At 32.8% G+C, this 19,834-nt stretch overlaps 2 protein-coding genes across 12 annotated transcripts in view; one reads left to right on the top strand and one right to left on the bottom strand.

Annotated features, from left to right (window-relative positions):
- The window catches only part of LOC112049111 (disco-interacting protein 2), a 121,471-nt gene extending 104,576 nt beyond the window's left edge, over window positions 1–16,895 (bottom strand). For 4 of the 6 annotated variants that reach the window (XM_052890886.1, XM_052890887.1, XM_052890890.1 and 1 more), the window contains exon 1: window positions 16,682–16,894. In XM_052890886.1, the coding sequence (XP_052746846.1) occupies window positions 16,682–16,766 (85 nt within the window). In that variant the 5' untranslated portion in view covers window positions 16,767–16,894. Of the gene's footprint in view, window positions 1–16,681 lie in introns of all 6 variants that reach the window. The other 2 variants (XM_052890891.1, XM_024086890.2) reach the window with 2 other exon arrangements.
- Window positions 16,896–17,391: 496 nt separating this feature from the next.
- Window positions 17,392–19,834, top strand: part of LOC112049109 (protein phosphatase 1 regulatory subunit 12A) — a 107,474-nt gene continuing 105,031 nt past the window's right edge. For 3 of the 6 annotated variants that reach the window (XM_052890465.1, XM_052890462.1, XM_052890460.1), the window contains exon 1: window positions 17,394–18,023. In XM_052890465.1, coding sequence (XP_052746425.1) covers window positions 17,781–18,023 — 243 coding nt within the window. In that variant the 5' untranslated portion in view covers window positions 17,394–17,780. Of the gene's footprint in view, window positions 18,024–19,834 lie in introns of all 6 variants that reach the window. The other 3 variants (XM_052890464.1, XM_052890461.1, XM_052890463.1) reach the window with 3 other exon arrangements.

Below are 19,834 nucleotides of genomic sequence, written 5' to 3'. Positions count from 1 at the left end.
GAGTAAGTTTTTCCTAAAAACGGGCCTAATTATTTTTTATGTTAAACGATTTTTATTGCATTTACTTTCAACGTTCGTAGATAAAAAAATATACTAGGCAAAGTTGTACATCTAGCTTAAAAGCATGCTCATTTAATAAGGATTCTAAAATGTAAAACATTAGTACATTATTTTTAAAAGCTTCCTCACAATTGCTATTTTAGTTCCGAAAGGGGTTCATTATGCAAACATCGTTCAGCACATGGTACGACTAAACTGCTTTGAAGGTAGGGATTTTTGTATTTTGTACATAAACCAATAAAACTTAAAAACCGTAAAATTTCAGCTAACATATATTGCGTTATTTTAGTAGGCCTTGATGTCAGCTGTCACCCTGTAAAATATGTCGTAGTATTTACGGGACAGCCTGTATATTAATAGAAACAAAGGCAGAATAAGCAATGCACAGTTTCAATCGGCCATCTTAACCTTTTAATATAAATTTATGAACCAGTTAACACTAGCCGATTCATCCGCGTGGTTTCCGTTCTGTTTTAAGGGGATAAAATATAAGCTCAGTTCAAACTTTACCTCTTTGTAATTAGGCCAATCGATATGTTCCAAATCGGTTTATAAGTTATAACATATTGATTGCCTGAAACAAGATTGGAGTTATTATACATTCTAGAGTAAACATTGAGTTATTTCCATATGTATTCCAGATTTAGGTACATTTTGTAACTGCTCTTTAACATTCTAGCAAATAAACTTTTAAAAAAGTAAACAAATGTCTCTGGGACCGGTGAGTATGTATTTTATTTAATAGTATTTTTCGTAATACATACTTGTACCGTTATGTTGTGGTTTTGAGGTACCACTTAAGTTCAATAGTAAACATGCCAACCTTACCGCATACTACCTTAAAAGATTTACGCAATGGCAATCTTGAATACATTTTTAATGCACTTTTTCCGATTTCTTAGAGTTTAATAAAATAATTAGATTAATTATAATACATTTATCTGAGTTTCCGAAGGTTTAAGATATAAAGGGATATTCTAAATACAATACGTCTGCCGCCCAGTATCATCGCTGATATTTATGAAGTATGAAGTGTACCGTTGCTGGTGTAGTTCTGAGCTTCTCCCTTTTGACTATATGTCTATAGCTAACTGGGGTATAATCAACATTAGCAACCCACACAAGTCGCCTCTCAGAATGACAGGGGTTAGGCTAATAGTCCACCACGCTGGTCCAATGTGGGTTGACAGACTTCATATAGAGAATTAAGAAAATCTAAGCCGAAGAAAGGTATGCCAGTTTCCTCATGGAGTTTCTTTACCATTGGAAGCACGTGATATTTTGGAAAAGTTGGACGTGCAAGCTCCGGACTGGGGGCCTTAGCCATGTCGCACCTCGATTCACTTTCTACAACTAAAAAAAAATGTATGAGAATGACATTCACTATCGACAGTTCACGTCATCAAGGTCTCGATGGGATCTGTCACTCTCATACATATTGGTAGTTTTCGAAGCGATAGCGTTTGTAGAAAGAGAAACAACGAACCACATGGCTACACGCCCGGATTTGAATTTACGATTTTAAGCCCTCCGAATCAAAGTAAGAGGTCATATTCAGGGCTATCACGACTTCCATCGACATATTATTGTTTTGTTGTCCAATTGTCTATATGTCACTAGGTTAACACAATTGACGGGTGCGATGCTCTTTTATGTGTAATTAAATTAATATGTAGATATAAAATATAATACATATGAAGTAGGCTTTGTGGCTGTTCTATCAATAATTTGCATTTATACACTAACTCGTTGAACTTCGTATCGTACTACGTTCTAATACAAAACTACTAATATCAATATTTCTATTATTCAGGTATTCCCTATATTGTATTTATAGATCAATTCTATATATAGCCAACAAAACGAATAAATTTACTAGCTGTTACTGAGTGTTCTACGAGACATACAAATAACAGTTCATTTTGTCATAATATCCTATTAAATATCATAAATTGACGCGTACAAAGACGCGGGTACCAAGTAGAACGTACCTACAAGATTTTGTGCACAAGTAGATAACAGGATACGTCCTCATTTAGTCTTTGAAGGGAGGACTCACTTTGACATGTAGGATATTAGATTTGATTTTACGACCACACGTGCTTCAAGTTTTGGATCGAGAGCCTGCGATAGCCATGGCTCATTTTACGAAGGCTGAAAGTTTATAAGCCCGAAAGTTTATATGCTCTTGCCATACATAAGTAAGGTAGCCAATAGGGTAGTTGATTCATATCAAATTTAATATAGCCAATATTAATTTCGTGTAGTACATGGATAAGGGTCCGAAACATATTGATATTAATTATAAATAGTTAAGGATTTCTTATAAAACTTAATTTAAAAAATCATGTATTTTTTTAAATTTTCCAAACGTTAAAAACGCTGTCGTCCATTTTGTGACATCACAAACGTCAAACCAAATTATTCCTTTTATATTTTTGACAAACGATTATATTAATATTGTTGGTAAAGGATTAGTTAACGTGACGTCATTAAACAGTTGAAATATAGACCAACATGGCGACAGCGTTTTGGCTCGTATTGTCAAATAAATATTTAAAAATTAATATTTTTATGTAATCACGTCTCATAATTTTTTTTTTTAATAGACAGTGGTGGCTTTGAAAGGCAGCAGGTTTCAATTCGTTTTATACTTCCAAGTCTTAGACGCACTTTTTATATTATCTATGATGATATATGATATTCCATCAGAAATTCCCCATTTTTCTTTTTGTGCTCATTCATATATCTGTCTTACAAGCTCTCCTACTGCCAAGAGTCACAAAATGTGTAAAAAAAAGTGTCAAAAATCTCTTACGGAGATAAGTGTTTTCTTGTCCACTGATTTTCGTTTTACTTTAATGTGTCCATAATGCTAAAACTAAATAAGTAAAAAATAAAAAAAAATTAAACCATGTCCTCAGTCACAGGACACAGATTCGTGACAATATTTTGCTAGAAGCTAGTGAAATTTGATCTTTATGGGGATTTATTTGACAGATATACCTACTGTGAGCTAATGCAAGTCGCATTGTCCACTTGCTAGTCCGCCCTGGCATTTGACTCACTTCCGATTTTATAGCCTCATTATATGCAACTGTTGTCTGTCCATACTATTTGTTGTTTAGAAATAAACAATGACACATTGGAATTCATAGCATTGTGCCTACACGAAATTATAGTACCTACATATACGTACAAATATAACCATCATTCACATGGCTAGATTATTACCGGCGTATGTTCTGGTACCTGTAGTTCTAATATTATAAGCTAGGTTATTTCTTAAAAAAATCTTGGTGATTGGAGGGTAGGTATGTGAAATAGGCTAGATTACATGAAAGTTTACATTTTTAAATTTTATAAATAAAAATATTAAAGCTGAACCGTGATAGCCCAGTGGATATGCCTCTGCCTCTGAGTCCGGAGAGTGTGGGTTTGAATCTGGTCCATCTTCTAATGGTGCATCTTCAACTTATCAGTTGTGTGCATTTTAAGAAATTAAATATCACGTGTCTCAAACGGTGAAGGAAAACATCGTGAGGAAACCTGCATACCAGAGAATTTTCTTAATTCTCCAGCCAACGGGCCAGCGTGGTGGACTGTTGGCCTAATTTCTCTTAGTAGTGAGCCGAATATGGGCTGATAACGACGATATTAGAGGGCCTATACATGGAAAAGTATATAAATTCGCCACGCTGCTGGAATCAGTTTACTTTAACAACATAACAGGTTGCTTACTTTTGGAGTCGCAGCACAAAAGTAAGTTAATAAGGCGAATTTCGACATTCAAAGTTCCCCATCCAATTACAGGCTAGAGTCAATTGAATTAATTTGCTTAGCTGTGACTAGTCAATACTAGTGGCGTACCCTTCATAGAAGCAAAAATGCACTGCCTACCTCTTGGATTCAGTACGAATCTCTGCTGGAGAAGGTATATTCCTTTTTGTACCAACAATTTGTAGGTATAGTGTGCCTACAATGATTGAAAACCTTATGCGCGCCACTAATATAACCCTAACCGCGTACAATAGGATAGTTGACTCATATCAAATTTAATATAAACAATATTAATTTCGTGTAGTACATGGAATAAGAGTCCGAAATATATCGATATCAATTAATAAAAGTTAAGGATTTTTTATAAAGCTTAATTTAAATTAATAACAAAACTTAATATAAAATGTGACGTCCATTATGTGACGTTACTAACACACTTGATACACTAAACGTCAAACTAATTGTTAACTAATATTTTTGTCAAACACTCAGTTTGTATATAGGATTTGTTAAAGTTGACGTCATGAAACAGATAAAACATTGACCATCATGGCCGACAGCGGTTCGTATTGTCAAAAAATATTTAAAAATTAAAATTTTCATGTAATCACGTCTCAAAAAATATTATATATCTTTTTTTCAACCACAGTAGAACGATAATGAACAATTTATGACCATTTAAAAAAAAGTGTCCACTAAAGTGTTTTTCAGATAGCAGTCGCCTGTACGACGTTCTTAATACGTACTAATATCGTAAGACGCGGCAAACTTTCAAGAGTGAAACGAACTGTCACCCGCACCATCTTACATGAAACATATTGTAGCCTATTACGTAGTGATTATTGAAAGAACGAAAACAGACTTTTCAAACGTGACACATAACTGGGTCGTTAGAAAATGCTGTATTGTACGTGTGTATCACTTTATCTCTCAACAATATGATTCAATCTGCACTTGTCGTATGAACGATAAACTTGGCGATAAGATACTCGTACTGCTTACAAAATTAATCATCAATTTGTTAACATTCTACCAACATCTTCGAAAATATTTTCCATGCCTTGTTGCCATGCCAGTTTTATCTTATTACTAGCAGACGCCCGCCACTTCGTCCGCGTGGAATTCAGTTTTTCATAAATTCCGGGATGAAAAGTTACCTATGTGTTGATCCAGAGTATAATATATTTCCATTTCAAATTTCAACCAAATCACTTCAGTCGCCGCAGCGTAAAGGAGGAACAAAACGTCCACACTTACACACACACACAAACTTTCGCCTTTATAACATTACTGTCATTACTATGTTTATATTTTAATAAAGGCAATAAGTATAATCATAACAATGACTTTCTAATTCCCTCAAGGGCACATATTTATTTTAGTGCATAAGTCTGTGATTCAGGAAGATTTAATAGAATTTACATAAAAAATCCTATATCCATTGGTCAAAAGTTTCATGAATTTTCGAAGTCCGCAGCCACTCATGAAATGTAATACAAAAAAAACAATCACACATGCATTTTGTATATTTTTTATCCAAAGTGTATCGGGGCTGTGATATTATACTATCCTTAGGTATAGCTTTAAGGTTTTGTTATCTCCGATATTATTTAGAGTGTAATTGGTTCTTAATAAGTGATTACTACGTAGGTTAAAATACGCCAGTAATGATTTGGTCGGTGGCCGCTAAAAAAAATCATGCCAACTACACAAAACTACCAATGATACCTCTTACATCAATACAAGTATTTTTTATGTCATTTGTTTCTTTGCAGTATTAATTCAGTATCGACTACCTTAGTCAATGTTTATTGCAATAACAAATTCTAAGTTTGTTTATTGCCAAGTTTGCCGTGACTTCGTGTAGAATTGTCTGCGCTTCCTTTACGCAAAACCACCCAACTCAAGAATCTAAACTATTTCGTCGGTTTCAATCGAAAGCACGCAGACAACGCTATTCAACGCGACAGAATGTTTCTGTAAGAATTTATTATTATTATTGGATATTTTAGGTCCTTATTTGCCAAGACGTTGTAATATATTAGTCGAATTTGAGATGTATATTTGTTTCACTTTTCTACGCCTAATTATTATTTGTAGTTAATTAAATTATAGCTTTGTTTCGTACGTTGTTTGTGGTTTTACGAATACCATTTGCGTGTTACCCAGTGATGAAGACAAAGACAAAATTCAAAATTCAAAATTCATTTATTTCAAGTAGGCTCAGTTTACAAGCACTTTTGACACGTCAGTTGACTATTTGTAAAGATTCTACCACCGGTTCGGAAGGCAGGTTCTGCTGAGAAGATACCGGCAAGAAACTCAACAGTTGCTCTTTTGAAAAAGTCATACAGTATTACAATTTACATTTGATAACAATTAAATTACAATTTCTTATAGTTTTATTTCCTGTGTGAAGGTGGAAGCTGATCCAATGGCCTCCAAGCACCTTTGTCGTTAAGGAACTCATCAATAGTGTAGTAACCTCGACTAAGTAAATGTTTTTTAACACATTGCTTAAAGTTGTGCATTGGCAAGTCCATCACAGTCTTGGGGATCTTGTTATAGAAGAGTACACCCAAACCCACAAAAGATTTTTTAACTCTTTGGAGACGATATGCAGAAATAACTAACTTATGCCCGTGTCTAGTAAGACGTGGGTTTACATCTCCTTTTCGTTTGTACAAATTAATATTTTGTCTCACATAAACTATACTGTTATATATATACTGACAGGCTACTGTTAAAATGCCTATTTCTTTAAACTTTTGACGAAGGGACTCGCGTGATTTTAGTTGATATATTGCTCGAATTGCTCTTTTTTGAAGTACAAATATAGAATGTATATCAGCAGCCTTGCCCCACAACAAAATACCGTAAGACATTACGCTGTGAAAGTACGCAAAATAAACAAGTCTAGCTGTATCAACATCAGTAAACTGTCTTATTTTTCTCACTGCAAAAGCAGCTGAGCTGAGTTTACCTGACAGTTTTTCTATATGAGCACCCCACTGAAGTTTAGAATCCAAGGTCACTCCCAGGAAAACTGTGGAATTCTCTATTTCTAGTGTTTCACCATTGATCATTATAGACTTATCTAATTTTATAACATTTGGTAATGAAAACTTAATACATTTAGTTTTCTTTGCATTTAAAAGTAAGTTGTTAACAGTGAACCAATGCGACACATGCGATATGGCACGGTTTACATCGTCGGAATTATCTTTACTTCTGTCACTCTTAAAAATTAGGGATGTGTCGTCAGCAAACAGTACTATCTCACAGATGCCGCTAACATGGTGTGGTAAATCGTTTATGTACACTAGGAATAGAAAAGGACCCAGAATTGAACCCTGTGGGACGCCCATTGTGTTAGAAAAACCGCGAGACTTTGAATCATTTATGCATACCTTTTGTGTTCTATCACTAAGATAAGAGGCGATGAGATCGAGTGCAACACTTTTTATGCCATAGTGGCTTAACTTAAGTAAAAGAATGTTATGGTCAACACAATCGAATGCTTTGGACAAATCACAAAATACACCAATAGCATTCTTAGCATTTTCCCATGCATCATATATATGTTTTAAAAGTTTAGCACCTGCATCAGTTGTACTGCGACCTTTAGTAAAACCATACTGTTCAGGGTGAAATAAATTATTTAAATTAAAATGACTTAAAAGTTGATTTAAAATGATTTTTTCAAAAACCTTACTAAGTGTTGGCAGTATTGTAATTGGTCTATAATTATTAACATCAGTTTTGTCACCTGATTTAAAAAGTGGTAACAGTTTGCCATGTTTCATTAGGTTCGGAAAGATACCCAAATCCACGCATTCATTAAAAATAATAGCTAAGTGGGGAGCAATGACATCAATGATGTTAGATATTACTTTGACATGCCCCACATGTCTCCAGTTCTTTTTAATTTTAACAGTTTAAAAGTTTTTTAATGTCTGATACAGTTATATGATGAAATTCAAAAAGAACGTTGCACTCTTTAACATGGCCTCTTAATATCCTCTGGGCTTCCGTAGCAGAAGAGTCCAGTGAATCTGTTAACAAGATAGGAACATTCTGGAAAAAGTCTTCAAAGGCATTAACAACCTCGTTATCGGTGTTTATCTTTTTATCATTGACAATTAATTCAAAACTCATATCACGTGGTCTAATTTTGCCTGATTCTCTATTAATTATGTTCCAGGTTGTTTGTACCTTGTTTTCAGATTTTATTATTCTATCTTTGATGTGTATTGATTTTGCAAGAATACAAACACGTTTGAAAATTTTTGAATAGTTTTTTACATGTTCTAAATATGTTCGCGTTTGATTATACTGTTTCTCCTCGTACAACTCGTACAATCTGTCTCTACTTTTGTAAATGCCTACAGTAGCCCATTCGCTAAACTTTAATTTTTGAGTAACATTAATACGTTTAAAGTTAAAAATTTTACAAAACTCTTTGTCTATTGTCTTGAACAGCGTACCAAATAGCCTGTCTGGGTGACTATTTTCAAATGAAAGACTTGGAATTTTTGAAGAAATTATGCTTTTAAATCGCTCTAATTTACCTTCAGTTATCGGCCTATACTTGAACCATTGGTTGCTATTGGATTTATTGTTTAAAATAGTTATTATTTGACCACTGTGATCAGAGCCTAATTTATTTACTATCATCTTTTTTTCAATCACACAATTGTAAAATATATTATCCAGACATGTCCCTGAAGTAGCCGTTATCCTAGTAGGTTCATTAAAAGCATGAGTCAAATCAAAACATTTAAATAAGTTAAGAAATCTAACAGACTTTGAGTTTTCTGTTAGAATATCAACATTAAAATCGCCACAAATCAGTATTTGTTTGGAAGATGTGCACAAACGTCTCATTACATCCTCCATTACCTCTTCAAATTGATCAAAGTCAGCAGGAGGGGGTCGGTACACGCATACTATAACAATTCGTTCCAACTCCACACAAGATAGTTCAACAATGCATTCCACAGAAAGACTAACTATGGCTTTTCTATCCTTGTATTTTAGGTTATTAAGTAAAAGTATTAAAGAGCCACCATGTCCAGCCCTTCTGGAGAATACACTTGACAATGAAAAATTTTTAATATCAAGTACTGATAGTTGTGACTTTGTGAGCCAGTGTTCCGTAATACATAAGATGTGTATATTGAATTTCTCTACAAATAGTTCAACTTCTAATTCCTTGCCGTTGATGCTCTGTATATTTTGGTGTACAATGTTAAAGTTACAGTGCACCTCCGTTGTCATATTTTCTAGTTTAAAGAATTTTTAATTGTAACAGTACTAGGATTGGTACTGCAGTCATATATAGAAATATTTGTACTATTACTACAGTTTGTAGAGATGTCAATAGACTGAGTTACACTACTTGTAACTGGATCGTTTATATAAAAATTAACATTTGAGACAGTACTATCACTCGTACTCTGGTCAATAGACTAGACACTACTAGACTAGACAATCATCCTCATAATTGTTTTATAGTTTGCCTGTTATGTTTTAATACAAAAAGTACTTTTATTTTATCATAAAAGGTACATAAACATATTATCATAATATGTGCCACAAGTGGATCCCGCCAAGCAACGGTGGGCTTGTTGTCTCACAACCTGATTGAGCATTAACCTATTGACGTAATGGTGCAGGGGTCTGAATTGAGAATAAAATGTGGAACACGTCGTCCATTACATTCAATTTATTATTTTTATAATGAAAAAGTAACTGTAATAAAGACACTTCTAAAAGTTTATTGCGTTCTAAGATATTATTGCATTCATTTTTAAATTATGTTAACACACAGGATCTTGTAAAATTTGCTCGGGCATGGATAACAACACGAACAAAATAGAGGAGTGTTGGCATGTTATGAAGGACCCTCTTAATCCTACACTCATTTAGTCCCGGATTCTGCTCAGAGATTTTCTCTTTGGCCCCGGACGGTACTGGCACAGTGAATCCATGGAATGTTAAGAAATTCGTCTCTATATCTTTCTCTCTCCAGTCGGTCCCTCATAACTGCGGAACATGACAACCCTGGTCATCTTTCAATAAACAATACTCCTCCATCGAGTGCGGTCGCTGGCCATTTGGACGGCACTGTAAAAGGTACGGGCACGTGTTTCTTTGAGTAGATTTGACAATCGTGCTGGAGATCTGCTTCGTGGCCGTTTGTACATTTTCCACCACAATATTTTTAAGTTTTTGTTACCACGGCGAGTGATATTTCCAGAATAATTGAGGATGCAATGAAGACAAATAGTTGAGACGTGTTTAAATTTTAACCTATGAACGAATTGACACATGTTTATACATGAATGATACACAATGAATTGCGTTTGGCAGTCCACGTTAACGTTCGCTTCCAACACCACATCTCGAGCGCATCAATTCTTTCTTTACAACATAAGGGAAGATCGGAAATAAATGCTTAGACCAGACGTGTTACGGTTCTATTTGCGATACTTGTTATAGATTAATTATTTGTGATAGATGTTTGTTTAACCTCGTCATCGCATCTAGCGTCATCATCAATAGCTATTGCTATTCTTCGCTTCTTCTCTATATCTACAGACCGACGAATATATTAGCATTCCATGGATTCACTGTGCGAGTGCCGGGTCTATCGTGTAGTAGAGAGAAAAACTTCGAGCAGTGCCCCGGACTTGTGACTGATGGGTGTAGGATTAAGGACGTCCTTGTCAGTGAAGTAACATTTGATTTGTATGCTCGTGTTGTTCTCCCTGCCTAACCAACTAACTATTGTGATATAATTTCCGACTATATTGTCTAATAAAGCGCAGTGTTGGTGGACCCCTTGCCCAATAGACTGACGACTCAAGCAAGTCGCAGAGATTCGTTGAGGCAGCTTAGGGATTGTAGTATAGAAAGTCCCTAAAAAAGGCCCATGTCCTGTAGTGGACGTCCATCGACTGATAAGATATGATGATATGTGTACGAGTATATATTATATATTCTGTCTCGGTGTCAATTTGCATTTGGATCCTTTCAGCTATTCTACAGTAGTTAGTTACAAATGACCCATCTAACTATAACTAGACTTACTTCCAAAAAGGGTACTTCATAAACTAGTGCTAAGCACCTTCTAATTTAATTGAATTTGTTATTTTACGTTTTCGAAAGAGACTATAACCAGACTTATTATATACCTTTATCAGATAAATTAAAACGTACACATACAATACACAATGTAACTAGTTTTGTCGCCCCCTAACGCGTATCTAACTTTAATGGGCGTAGCGTCTCATCAACATACAAAACTTTATAATATCATGAATCATCTCATCACAATATTAACATGTATATATATGCTTTTATGCAGGACGATTTAAGAAAGAGATGTCATGACTATAATTTTTTTTCATTTTTCTATATAAAATACGGTTTATATATTACAATCCTAGATATATGTAATAGGTTTATAGCAAATCAGCTAGTGTACTATATTTAACTTGGAATGAAATATCAGTTAAACTAAATAACTAACAGTGGACTAAGACCCTGTGATATAAAAAATACGTTTTATAACAATTGAGGGTCAGACCGTTGAAATCTACCACCTCGTAAAGCCACCATGGTCCTAACACCACAATTGCCTACTAGACTTATCTATAGAAGACTGACAAAATTTCAGCTTTCATCAAAATCAAAATTCATTTACTTCAACTAGCCTTAGTTTACAAGCACTTTTAAGTTTGACTAGGTATTTGTAAAGATTCGGAAGGCAGGTTCTGCTGAGAAGAGCCGGCAAGTAACTCAACAGTTGCAGTTTTGAAAAATCATACAGTAATAATACATTAATAAGGATATAGCAAATTCAGTCCATTCGTTACATTATCACTTTATTATCGTTTTCCCAAATTAATGTTGATATTGATTATCCACCAAGAGAAATATAACTCATGTCTTTATTTTACTTTCAATAATACTCGTATATTTTTCAACTTAGTCCCAGTATATTTACGCAAAGCATAAGGAAATTGAAATGTAAGTAATATATTTTAATTCAATCTAATATAATTTTATATTGGAGATCGTCCAATATTCAGGAGGAATGTAGGTCCAATTATTTTTTAAATTTAGTCTAATTAAATTTACGAATTGACTTTATTATCGTCTTCCCAAATTAATATTGATATTGATTATCCCTCAAGAGGAATATAACTTATGTCTTTCAATAATACTCGTATATTTATGAACTTGGTCCAAGTATATTTACCCAATTATACTTACGCAAAGCATATGGAAATTGTAATGTAAGATATATATTTTAATGCAATCTTATATAATTTTATATTTTAGATATTCAGAAGGAATATAGGTCCAATTATTGTTTAAATTTAGTCTAATTAAATTTACGAAATTATAGTTACGCAAAGCATAAGGAAATTTAAAAGTATAAACAATGTATCATATTTTTAAGGAAATTATGAGTCTGACGAATTGTTTGTTGACTTCTAATAATTTATATATTACGCACTACATATAAAAAGAAATACGACTAGTGTTTCAATTGATGTTTTCCCTTTTAATGTGACCACTTATTACAATGTACTTCAAAGTGTTAGGACTTGGTACGCGGGCTTAGTCAGCGTCCGACGGCAAAACGGGTTTGTGATAATACGTCACGCCAGTGTTACAAAACGGCCTAACCGCCAGACGGAGTGTATTAGCTGTGAAAGGCCTTAAGCGCCACAACTACTGTTTGCGCTGAAATAGCATCTAGCAGAACGCAGAAGGTTTGTACACGGTTCACTGAACGTCCGTCAAGGACTCGTGGATGTAGTGATGTGCACTCTTACACCATAAGCCATCATAACACACTACAACTTTATTGGTTTTCATTTTTAAAATTAGAAGTAAGAATTATTCTTCTGTCTATTGAATAAAAACTTGATAGTTAAAGAAAAATATTGTCAATCATAACGAAGTACAATAGTATCAAGTTGTAATAATACATTTTTTTGAATTAAACTTTAATTAATAATTTATTGGCTTCTTCCCAATTCAAAATAGCAATATCATCTCTAATTAAAGATTTTATTTGTAGATTAATTATTTTAAATTTTTAAACAACTTTAGACGAAAAGGCTCATTCCTGAATACTGTATTCTACTGTTGCATTTTACAAAGATTTTATACTATTACTATTACATTATATATTTATGTCTGTATAGTTTTTACACTTCCTGAACGCACAACTTGATATTATAGTCAATATTTAGGAATTATTTGCTTATACAACTTTCGCTGTTTACTAAATGTGACTAAATGAAATTAAAACAAGTAGGTACTTTTATTAGCTTCAGTTTCAATATGCTAGTGGCAAATCTAATAGTATAAGATCTTTTGTATTCTGTGTTAATAATTTTGTGTTTACAGAAATGGTTTAGAATCTAAACCATTAATAACATAAATTTTATTTAAACCATCTAAACTTTAGCTGGTTTAAATAAAATTTATTTTATTGATCTGATATATGTAATCATGTGGTTTGTCTCAGAGGTGATAAAAACATATGGTTTAAAAAATTACTATAATTGTTAAATCATATCATAAATCTTAGAGCTACTTCATATTATATAATGTTAAAGTAAGGTTACGGTATTTACTTAATGAAGTAGTGTTAGTTTTACATAAAATCTCTAAGAAATTTGAAATGTTACAAAAAATTTTACAAAAAATTAAAAATCAATTGAAGCTTTGGCAACACAAGAATTACTACTTTAATTCCTGACTAAATAACAACATTAAAGATGAGCATAAATTGTTTAATTAGCTAATAATGTTGTTACCAATAAATAGTTATGTACATAAACAGATTATTATAATGTAATAAATTAGTGTATTACGAAGTTTGATTAATTAGTATTTACACTACAAAATATGTAGGTACACAGCAAATGTATATTATATACTGTATGTTTGTATATAATATATATACATATATTTATTTACACATTACATTGCATATCTTGCTCTAATGTAAGCATAGCTTGAGATATAGGTTCTAAGATAGCTGATGAAAATACATTTATAATGCAAATAAATACTTGTCTAGGTATAAATATAATATATGAACATTAAAAATGTAATAATTTATAGTTCGCTCAATGCTAATTATTATAAAACAAAAACATTCGCTATGCATGCTTGCTACACTGTACATACAGTCATAGGTTAACAAATAATATTTTTAGTACACTAGCTGGTACCTGGAAACTGGTATTCCAACTTATAATCTATTATGATTTGGAATACCACTTTCCAGATTAAAATCGAAATACCACTTTCCAGATTAAAATCGAAAATAAGATGTGTGCCAATTTTTATTAAAATCTGTCCAGTACATTTTGTGGGATAGAATAACAAACATACAGACTTTGTATTTATTTTATTAATAGTTATGTTTACATAATGCTTTACTGATGTGAAGTGACTAAGTGGTGTTATCAATACATTATAGGTATTATATAGTTCTATTTTTAAAAGAAGTTTCTGATAATATAAACACAGATACAAAAACAAATGTCAAACTGGTCAAGCTGATTTTGAGGCCTGGCAATACATACCTACAGCAGTTTATTTATGTACATATTCTATATATATACATATTCTATATATATACATTTATACATATTACATATAAGAATATGTGTTTATTTATAGCATATATGAGATGTATTATGCATGTCTACAAGTCTACATTACATAATATATTATGTACGTCTATTTTCTTGTATATCTTGCATAACTTGTATTTCTTGTATATATATCTTTATTAAAAGTATATACTATATAACATAATACTACTAAAATTTCTATTAAACAAATCTTTGTTCAATAGAAATTTTAGTAGGTGGTTTTTCATTTATTTTTTAGGGTTACTCATTTTTACTCATGTGTTTTACGCACATGGGCCTTACATGCACTTGGCTGGTTTATTTATTACTATTCTATAACAATAAAATCAAATTAGGTACATTGCAAATGTTATATATGTTATGAAATATTTATAAATTATTTTGAGGCTGAGGATTTTTATTACCTGGCCTGAATTAAATTTATTTTGTAGAAATTGGAGATAATTATTTTATAAAATATAATTATCTCCAACTTTCCAGATCCGAATTAAAAGGTGTATTTATTTCACTGGCTAGAACTTTTATTGCTAAGCTAATAAGCTTTAAGGAAGATACTAAGTAGCCTGTGTGGCCTTGTCTATGCATGTGAAAATTGAATAAGAGTGATATATTAAGAGAAAACCAATACAATCAGCATCACATCTTACAAAGTGATGGTTCAGATGGAAGTGTTTAGGATCCTTCACCCACATTTTAGAATCATATGGGTTGTTGTATGTAGTTGATTCATATCAAATTTAATATAAACAATATTAATTTCGCATAGTACATAGAATAAGGGTCTGAAATATATTGATATTAATAAAAGTTAAGGATTTCTTAAAAAACTTTATTTAAAAATTCAAGTATTTTTTAAATTTTCTAAACGTCAAAAATGTTGTGCCGTCCAATTTTTGACATCACTATATTTGTTAACTAATATTTTTGTCAAATGCTCCGTTTGTAACAGATTTGTTATAGTGACATCATGAAACAGTTGAAATATCGACCATCATGTCAGACAACCTAAAATTTTCATGTCATCACATCTCAAAAAGATATGAAAAAAAAAATATGATAAAAGTTATTTAATTAACTTTGAAATTTTATAATCATATTTGCTTTGCAAATATCCAGACAATCTTTGCTTCTTATGTATAAATTAGTTAACATTGATTTTATTGACCCGAATGCATCATAAAAATCAATATATTCAAACCTAGTCATCATCCTATTGGCAGTGATCCTTAAAACAGTGTGTGTGAAGAGGTTTCTCAGTCTGGAGCTATGACCATCAGTCAGGGCACTGGATTACCCCACAAAGGGCTAGGTTTTTTTTTTAATTTTTGATAGAGATTTTAAAGATTGTTAAAAATTAAAATCATCTATATAAATATTAGAGTTAAAGGTTGTAGTTTTTTATGGAATCATTTCTGTATATGCTGAATCAATTTTGAGTGAGTGTCATTGGTTATTATAACTGATTCTAACAGGAACGGGATCTACGCGAGTAAAACCGCGGGGCGTCGGCTGTATTAATACAATAAATGAGATGTAAAAAATACGATACGATGAATAATATAAAGGTGAAAACTTAACAGAGTCCTGTTAGATCAAAATCTGCTTAGAAAAACCCAAATCGAAAATTACAAGACTGCCAAAAATACTTTAAAACATGAATCTAATTCTATATTCTACTTCAACAATGTATTTTTCCGTAGCACAACTAATAAGGCTTCGATGTCGCATACATAAACGCGTATAACAAAGTTGTACTTTGCAATTACGAAGTTATTGCCGATACAGAGCATCGTCTATGAATAAAACCACATCGAACTATTACTCGTGACGGGACTAGTGCATTCCTTGGGAAATCATGTGTGACAAACCGCGGAATAATTAAAACATTAAGATATTTTTTTAAACAAACTTCCGAAACATATCGCATGTTTGTGTTCCTCAGCTAATATCCAAAAACATATCATCAGCTGTCATTGATTACGTCAGTAAAGTTAAAAGAAAGCCTAATTTATCAACTTATCTCATATAAGTACTTTAAAAAACTATTTCGGCGGGATATACGTAACCAAAAAACAACTAATTCAAACAAAAAGTCAAAGTTAACAAATTATCGATCTCCGAGATTCGCAGACTTGCTGCATTCTTACCTTCAGACAACTCCAAGTCCAACTCAGCCAACTTGTCTCTTATCTCGTCGGGCAACTTTGATATATCAACACTTAAGTCAGCCATGACGAAAACAGCACTTTTTCACACAAAGCAAATAAAGTTAACGACAAAAGTCTAAGACACCATCGTAACATCTAGCCATCTTGAATTTTGAATATATTCTGTCCGAAACCAACAATGAACTGAGTTTACGTTACGAACGATTTCACCATCAGATGTCGCTTTGAACGTTTTCTATAGTACTGTTTTCTATTACGGAATACAGATAAAATATTAAATGTTATATTATTTTTGAATTTATTTATAAAGTATGTTTATTTTTTCACATTTTATTTTATAAATTATTAGTAACTTGGACATAATGTCACTTTAATATTTTTTTATTCTCAGTTTTCAATTTACAAGAAAATATTACTTGTCTATGCATTATAAGTTAGAGGAATCCTGCAGAAACTTTATAGATTTTTAAAACAGATTAGTGCTGAAGGAGAATAAATAATTTTATTTTTAACATATAAGTTCATCACAAGTCTACTATTTTTATTTGGTAAATAAAAATAGTTATCATACTATTTTGTTTATTATCTGTTTTAGGAATAGACAAAACAATAAGATTGTTTTCTATTTTCAATACTAAAATATGTTCTTTGGACTAGCAACATTGGTTACTGGAAAATCATCCGATAGGTGACGCTAGGAGTTTTCTTCTTCCCCGCTTCCCGTCATGTCATTCTTAGCCTAGTTTTTCTTTTTACGATAAATACGGCAGTTGCCCGTAAATTTATTCTCGTAATGGCTGCCACGCTAAATGTGTAGCTATTGGTTATGTCATGTCAAAAGTTGTTTCGGATGGGTGTGATAAACGTATAACTCAAAAAGTGTTACGAACAATAACTTTATGAAAGCTGTTGAAGTAGCATTCTCCCTGGAACGTTTCTTCTTTCATGTTTCCTTTTTAGGCAATTAAGTTGTGGACTCGGCGTTTGTGTAATATATGTAATAAAAACATAATCTATGCTGCGTGAAAAGTGTACATCGGGACCATATTGAGTGTCAAGTGCATTGAGGATAGCCAAAATGACGGATGTGAGATCTTCGTCAGCTCTGTTCAAGAGAGCGGAGCAGTTAAAAAGATGGGAGGAATCCGACACCAACAAACAGTCGTCGATGCCAAAGAGAGCGTCCAGGATACAATTCTCATCTGAGATCGTGTTTCTAGCGGCATGTACTGCAGGGGACAAGGATGAAGTACTGAGACTTCTGAAAATGGGTGCAGACATAAACACGGCGAACGTGGACGGCTTGACGGCTTTGCACCAGGTGAGAGCATGTTGACTTTTCCTTATGCCAAATCAACAACTACTAATATAGTCTACAATATGCAGTTTATCCATTTGTTTATATTATTGTGTAACTGGATGGTTATGCTTTTAAGTTGGTTTATCATCGCTCATTACGAAACATAACCTGTTTATGAGATGTATATTGGTGGGTTGAGGAAAACTCTCTAAAAAAAGTAAATTTTACAATAACCCTGTAAATTTCACTGTATCAGGTTATGCTATTTTATGACTTATGTACTTATCTCTTCATTCTTCTGTATCTCTATCTGTTATGTATTATCAATCTTGATGAAAAGAATGCATCAATAGGTTTTATATACTAGACTACAAAAACAATTTTAGAAATGTGGAAAGAATTAGAACAACATACATTTTCGCTGCTCGTTATTTGCTGCTCTTGATATTTTATAGTAATAACATGTAAGCTGTCATTCATATGAGAGTTTTTTTAACGGATGTTAAAAAAGCATTAAAATATAGTATGAAGTTTAATGATGATCTATTTCCAACGCCTAAAACATGAAAATGTAATACTGCTCAAAAAATTGTTGTGTTTTAAAATGCTGTCGTGTGAACATATACTTGGGAATGCATTTGTTATAATTGAATGCTTTTTTAATATCCGTTAAAAAACTCATGTGTGAATGAGGGCTAAATGATTTAGTTCAACTGGTACCTGTACTGCCTGGCATATATCATATACTGCACTATAATAAGTATAGACAACAATTAAGCTGATTGTTTCACAATTTAAATCATATATGGACAATTCTGACACTGCACTTGAACAACACACAGTCCTCTTCTAACAAAGTTCAGGATGTAAGTTCACTGAGTGCCCACATTTCAAGAAGCTAATATGGAAGACACTTGCCATGTTACAGCAGCAACTACAATAGCAACAGCTGGCTTTGACAAACATGAAATACACTCCCTCTGTCTGTCCTCCTATTTCATGGTGTATCAGAGGAAGACAGTGAGAACACTGAGAGTAAAATCTGCAATCTGATCCAAAATTACTTGAAATTGATCAATGAGGCCTGAATTGAGGTATGCCACTGGCTCTTTATGAAGAAGGAAAGACACGGTCCTATTTTAGTCTGTTTCTCAAATTTGAAACAAAAATCATCTATTTCAAATGCACTAAAGAGCTCTCAAAGGTTTTCGTGTTATTTTGTCCAAATTCCTAACAAAGCATGGACTGGAAACATTCCTTGTGGCTCTGAAACATTTTAGTATCAAGCTGGTCTTCTGATGGTGTGACAATAGTCACCCTCCTGGATAAAACTCATACAAAAATTGTATCATTGTCTAACTTAAAGTAAATATCCACGAGATACTGTATCTTATGAATATAAATTTCTAAGAACTTGCCGTGCCAGTAAAAATACAACCAATGAAGTAGGCAAGCTACGGTAAGATGTGTAACCCATCTTGAGTGGGTATCTAACTCACAGGTATAATTTTTGTTTTTAAATAGGTAGTTACAGGAAATTCGCAATTATATTTTTCTTACTAAAGGGATCCCTTAAACCTACTCCCAAGGTCACAAGTCCTGTGACCTGTTTGAAGTGTTTTTTTTTCTCTACAAGTTAGCCCTTGACTACAATCTCACCTGATGGTAAGTGATGATGCAATCTAAGATGGAAACAGGCTAACTTGTTAGGAGTAGGATGAAATCCACACTCTCCTGAATAACATTAGACACTGCCTTGTTTTGCTGAATTTTTTCCTTGTGATGTTTGGTAGTTACATTATATTACATTAGTTTTTGTTAATTACGTAAGT

The sequence above is a fragment of the Bicyclus anynana genome, chromosome Z, assembly GCF_947172395.1.
Source record: "Bicyclus anynana chromosome Z, ilBicAnyn1.1, whole genome shotgun sequence".
NCBI lineage: Eukaryota > Metazoa > Arthropoda > Insecta > Lepidoptera > Nymphalidae > Bicyclus > Bicyclus anynana.
This window is presented reverse-complemented; position numbering and strand designations above follow the sequence as displayed.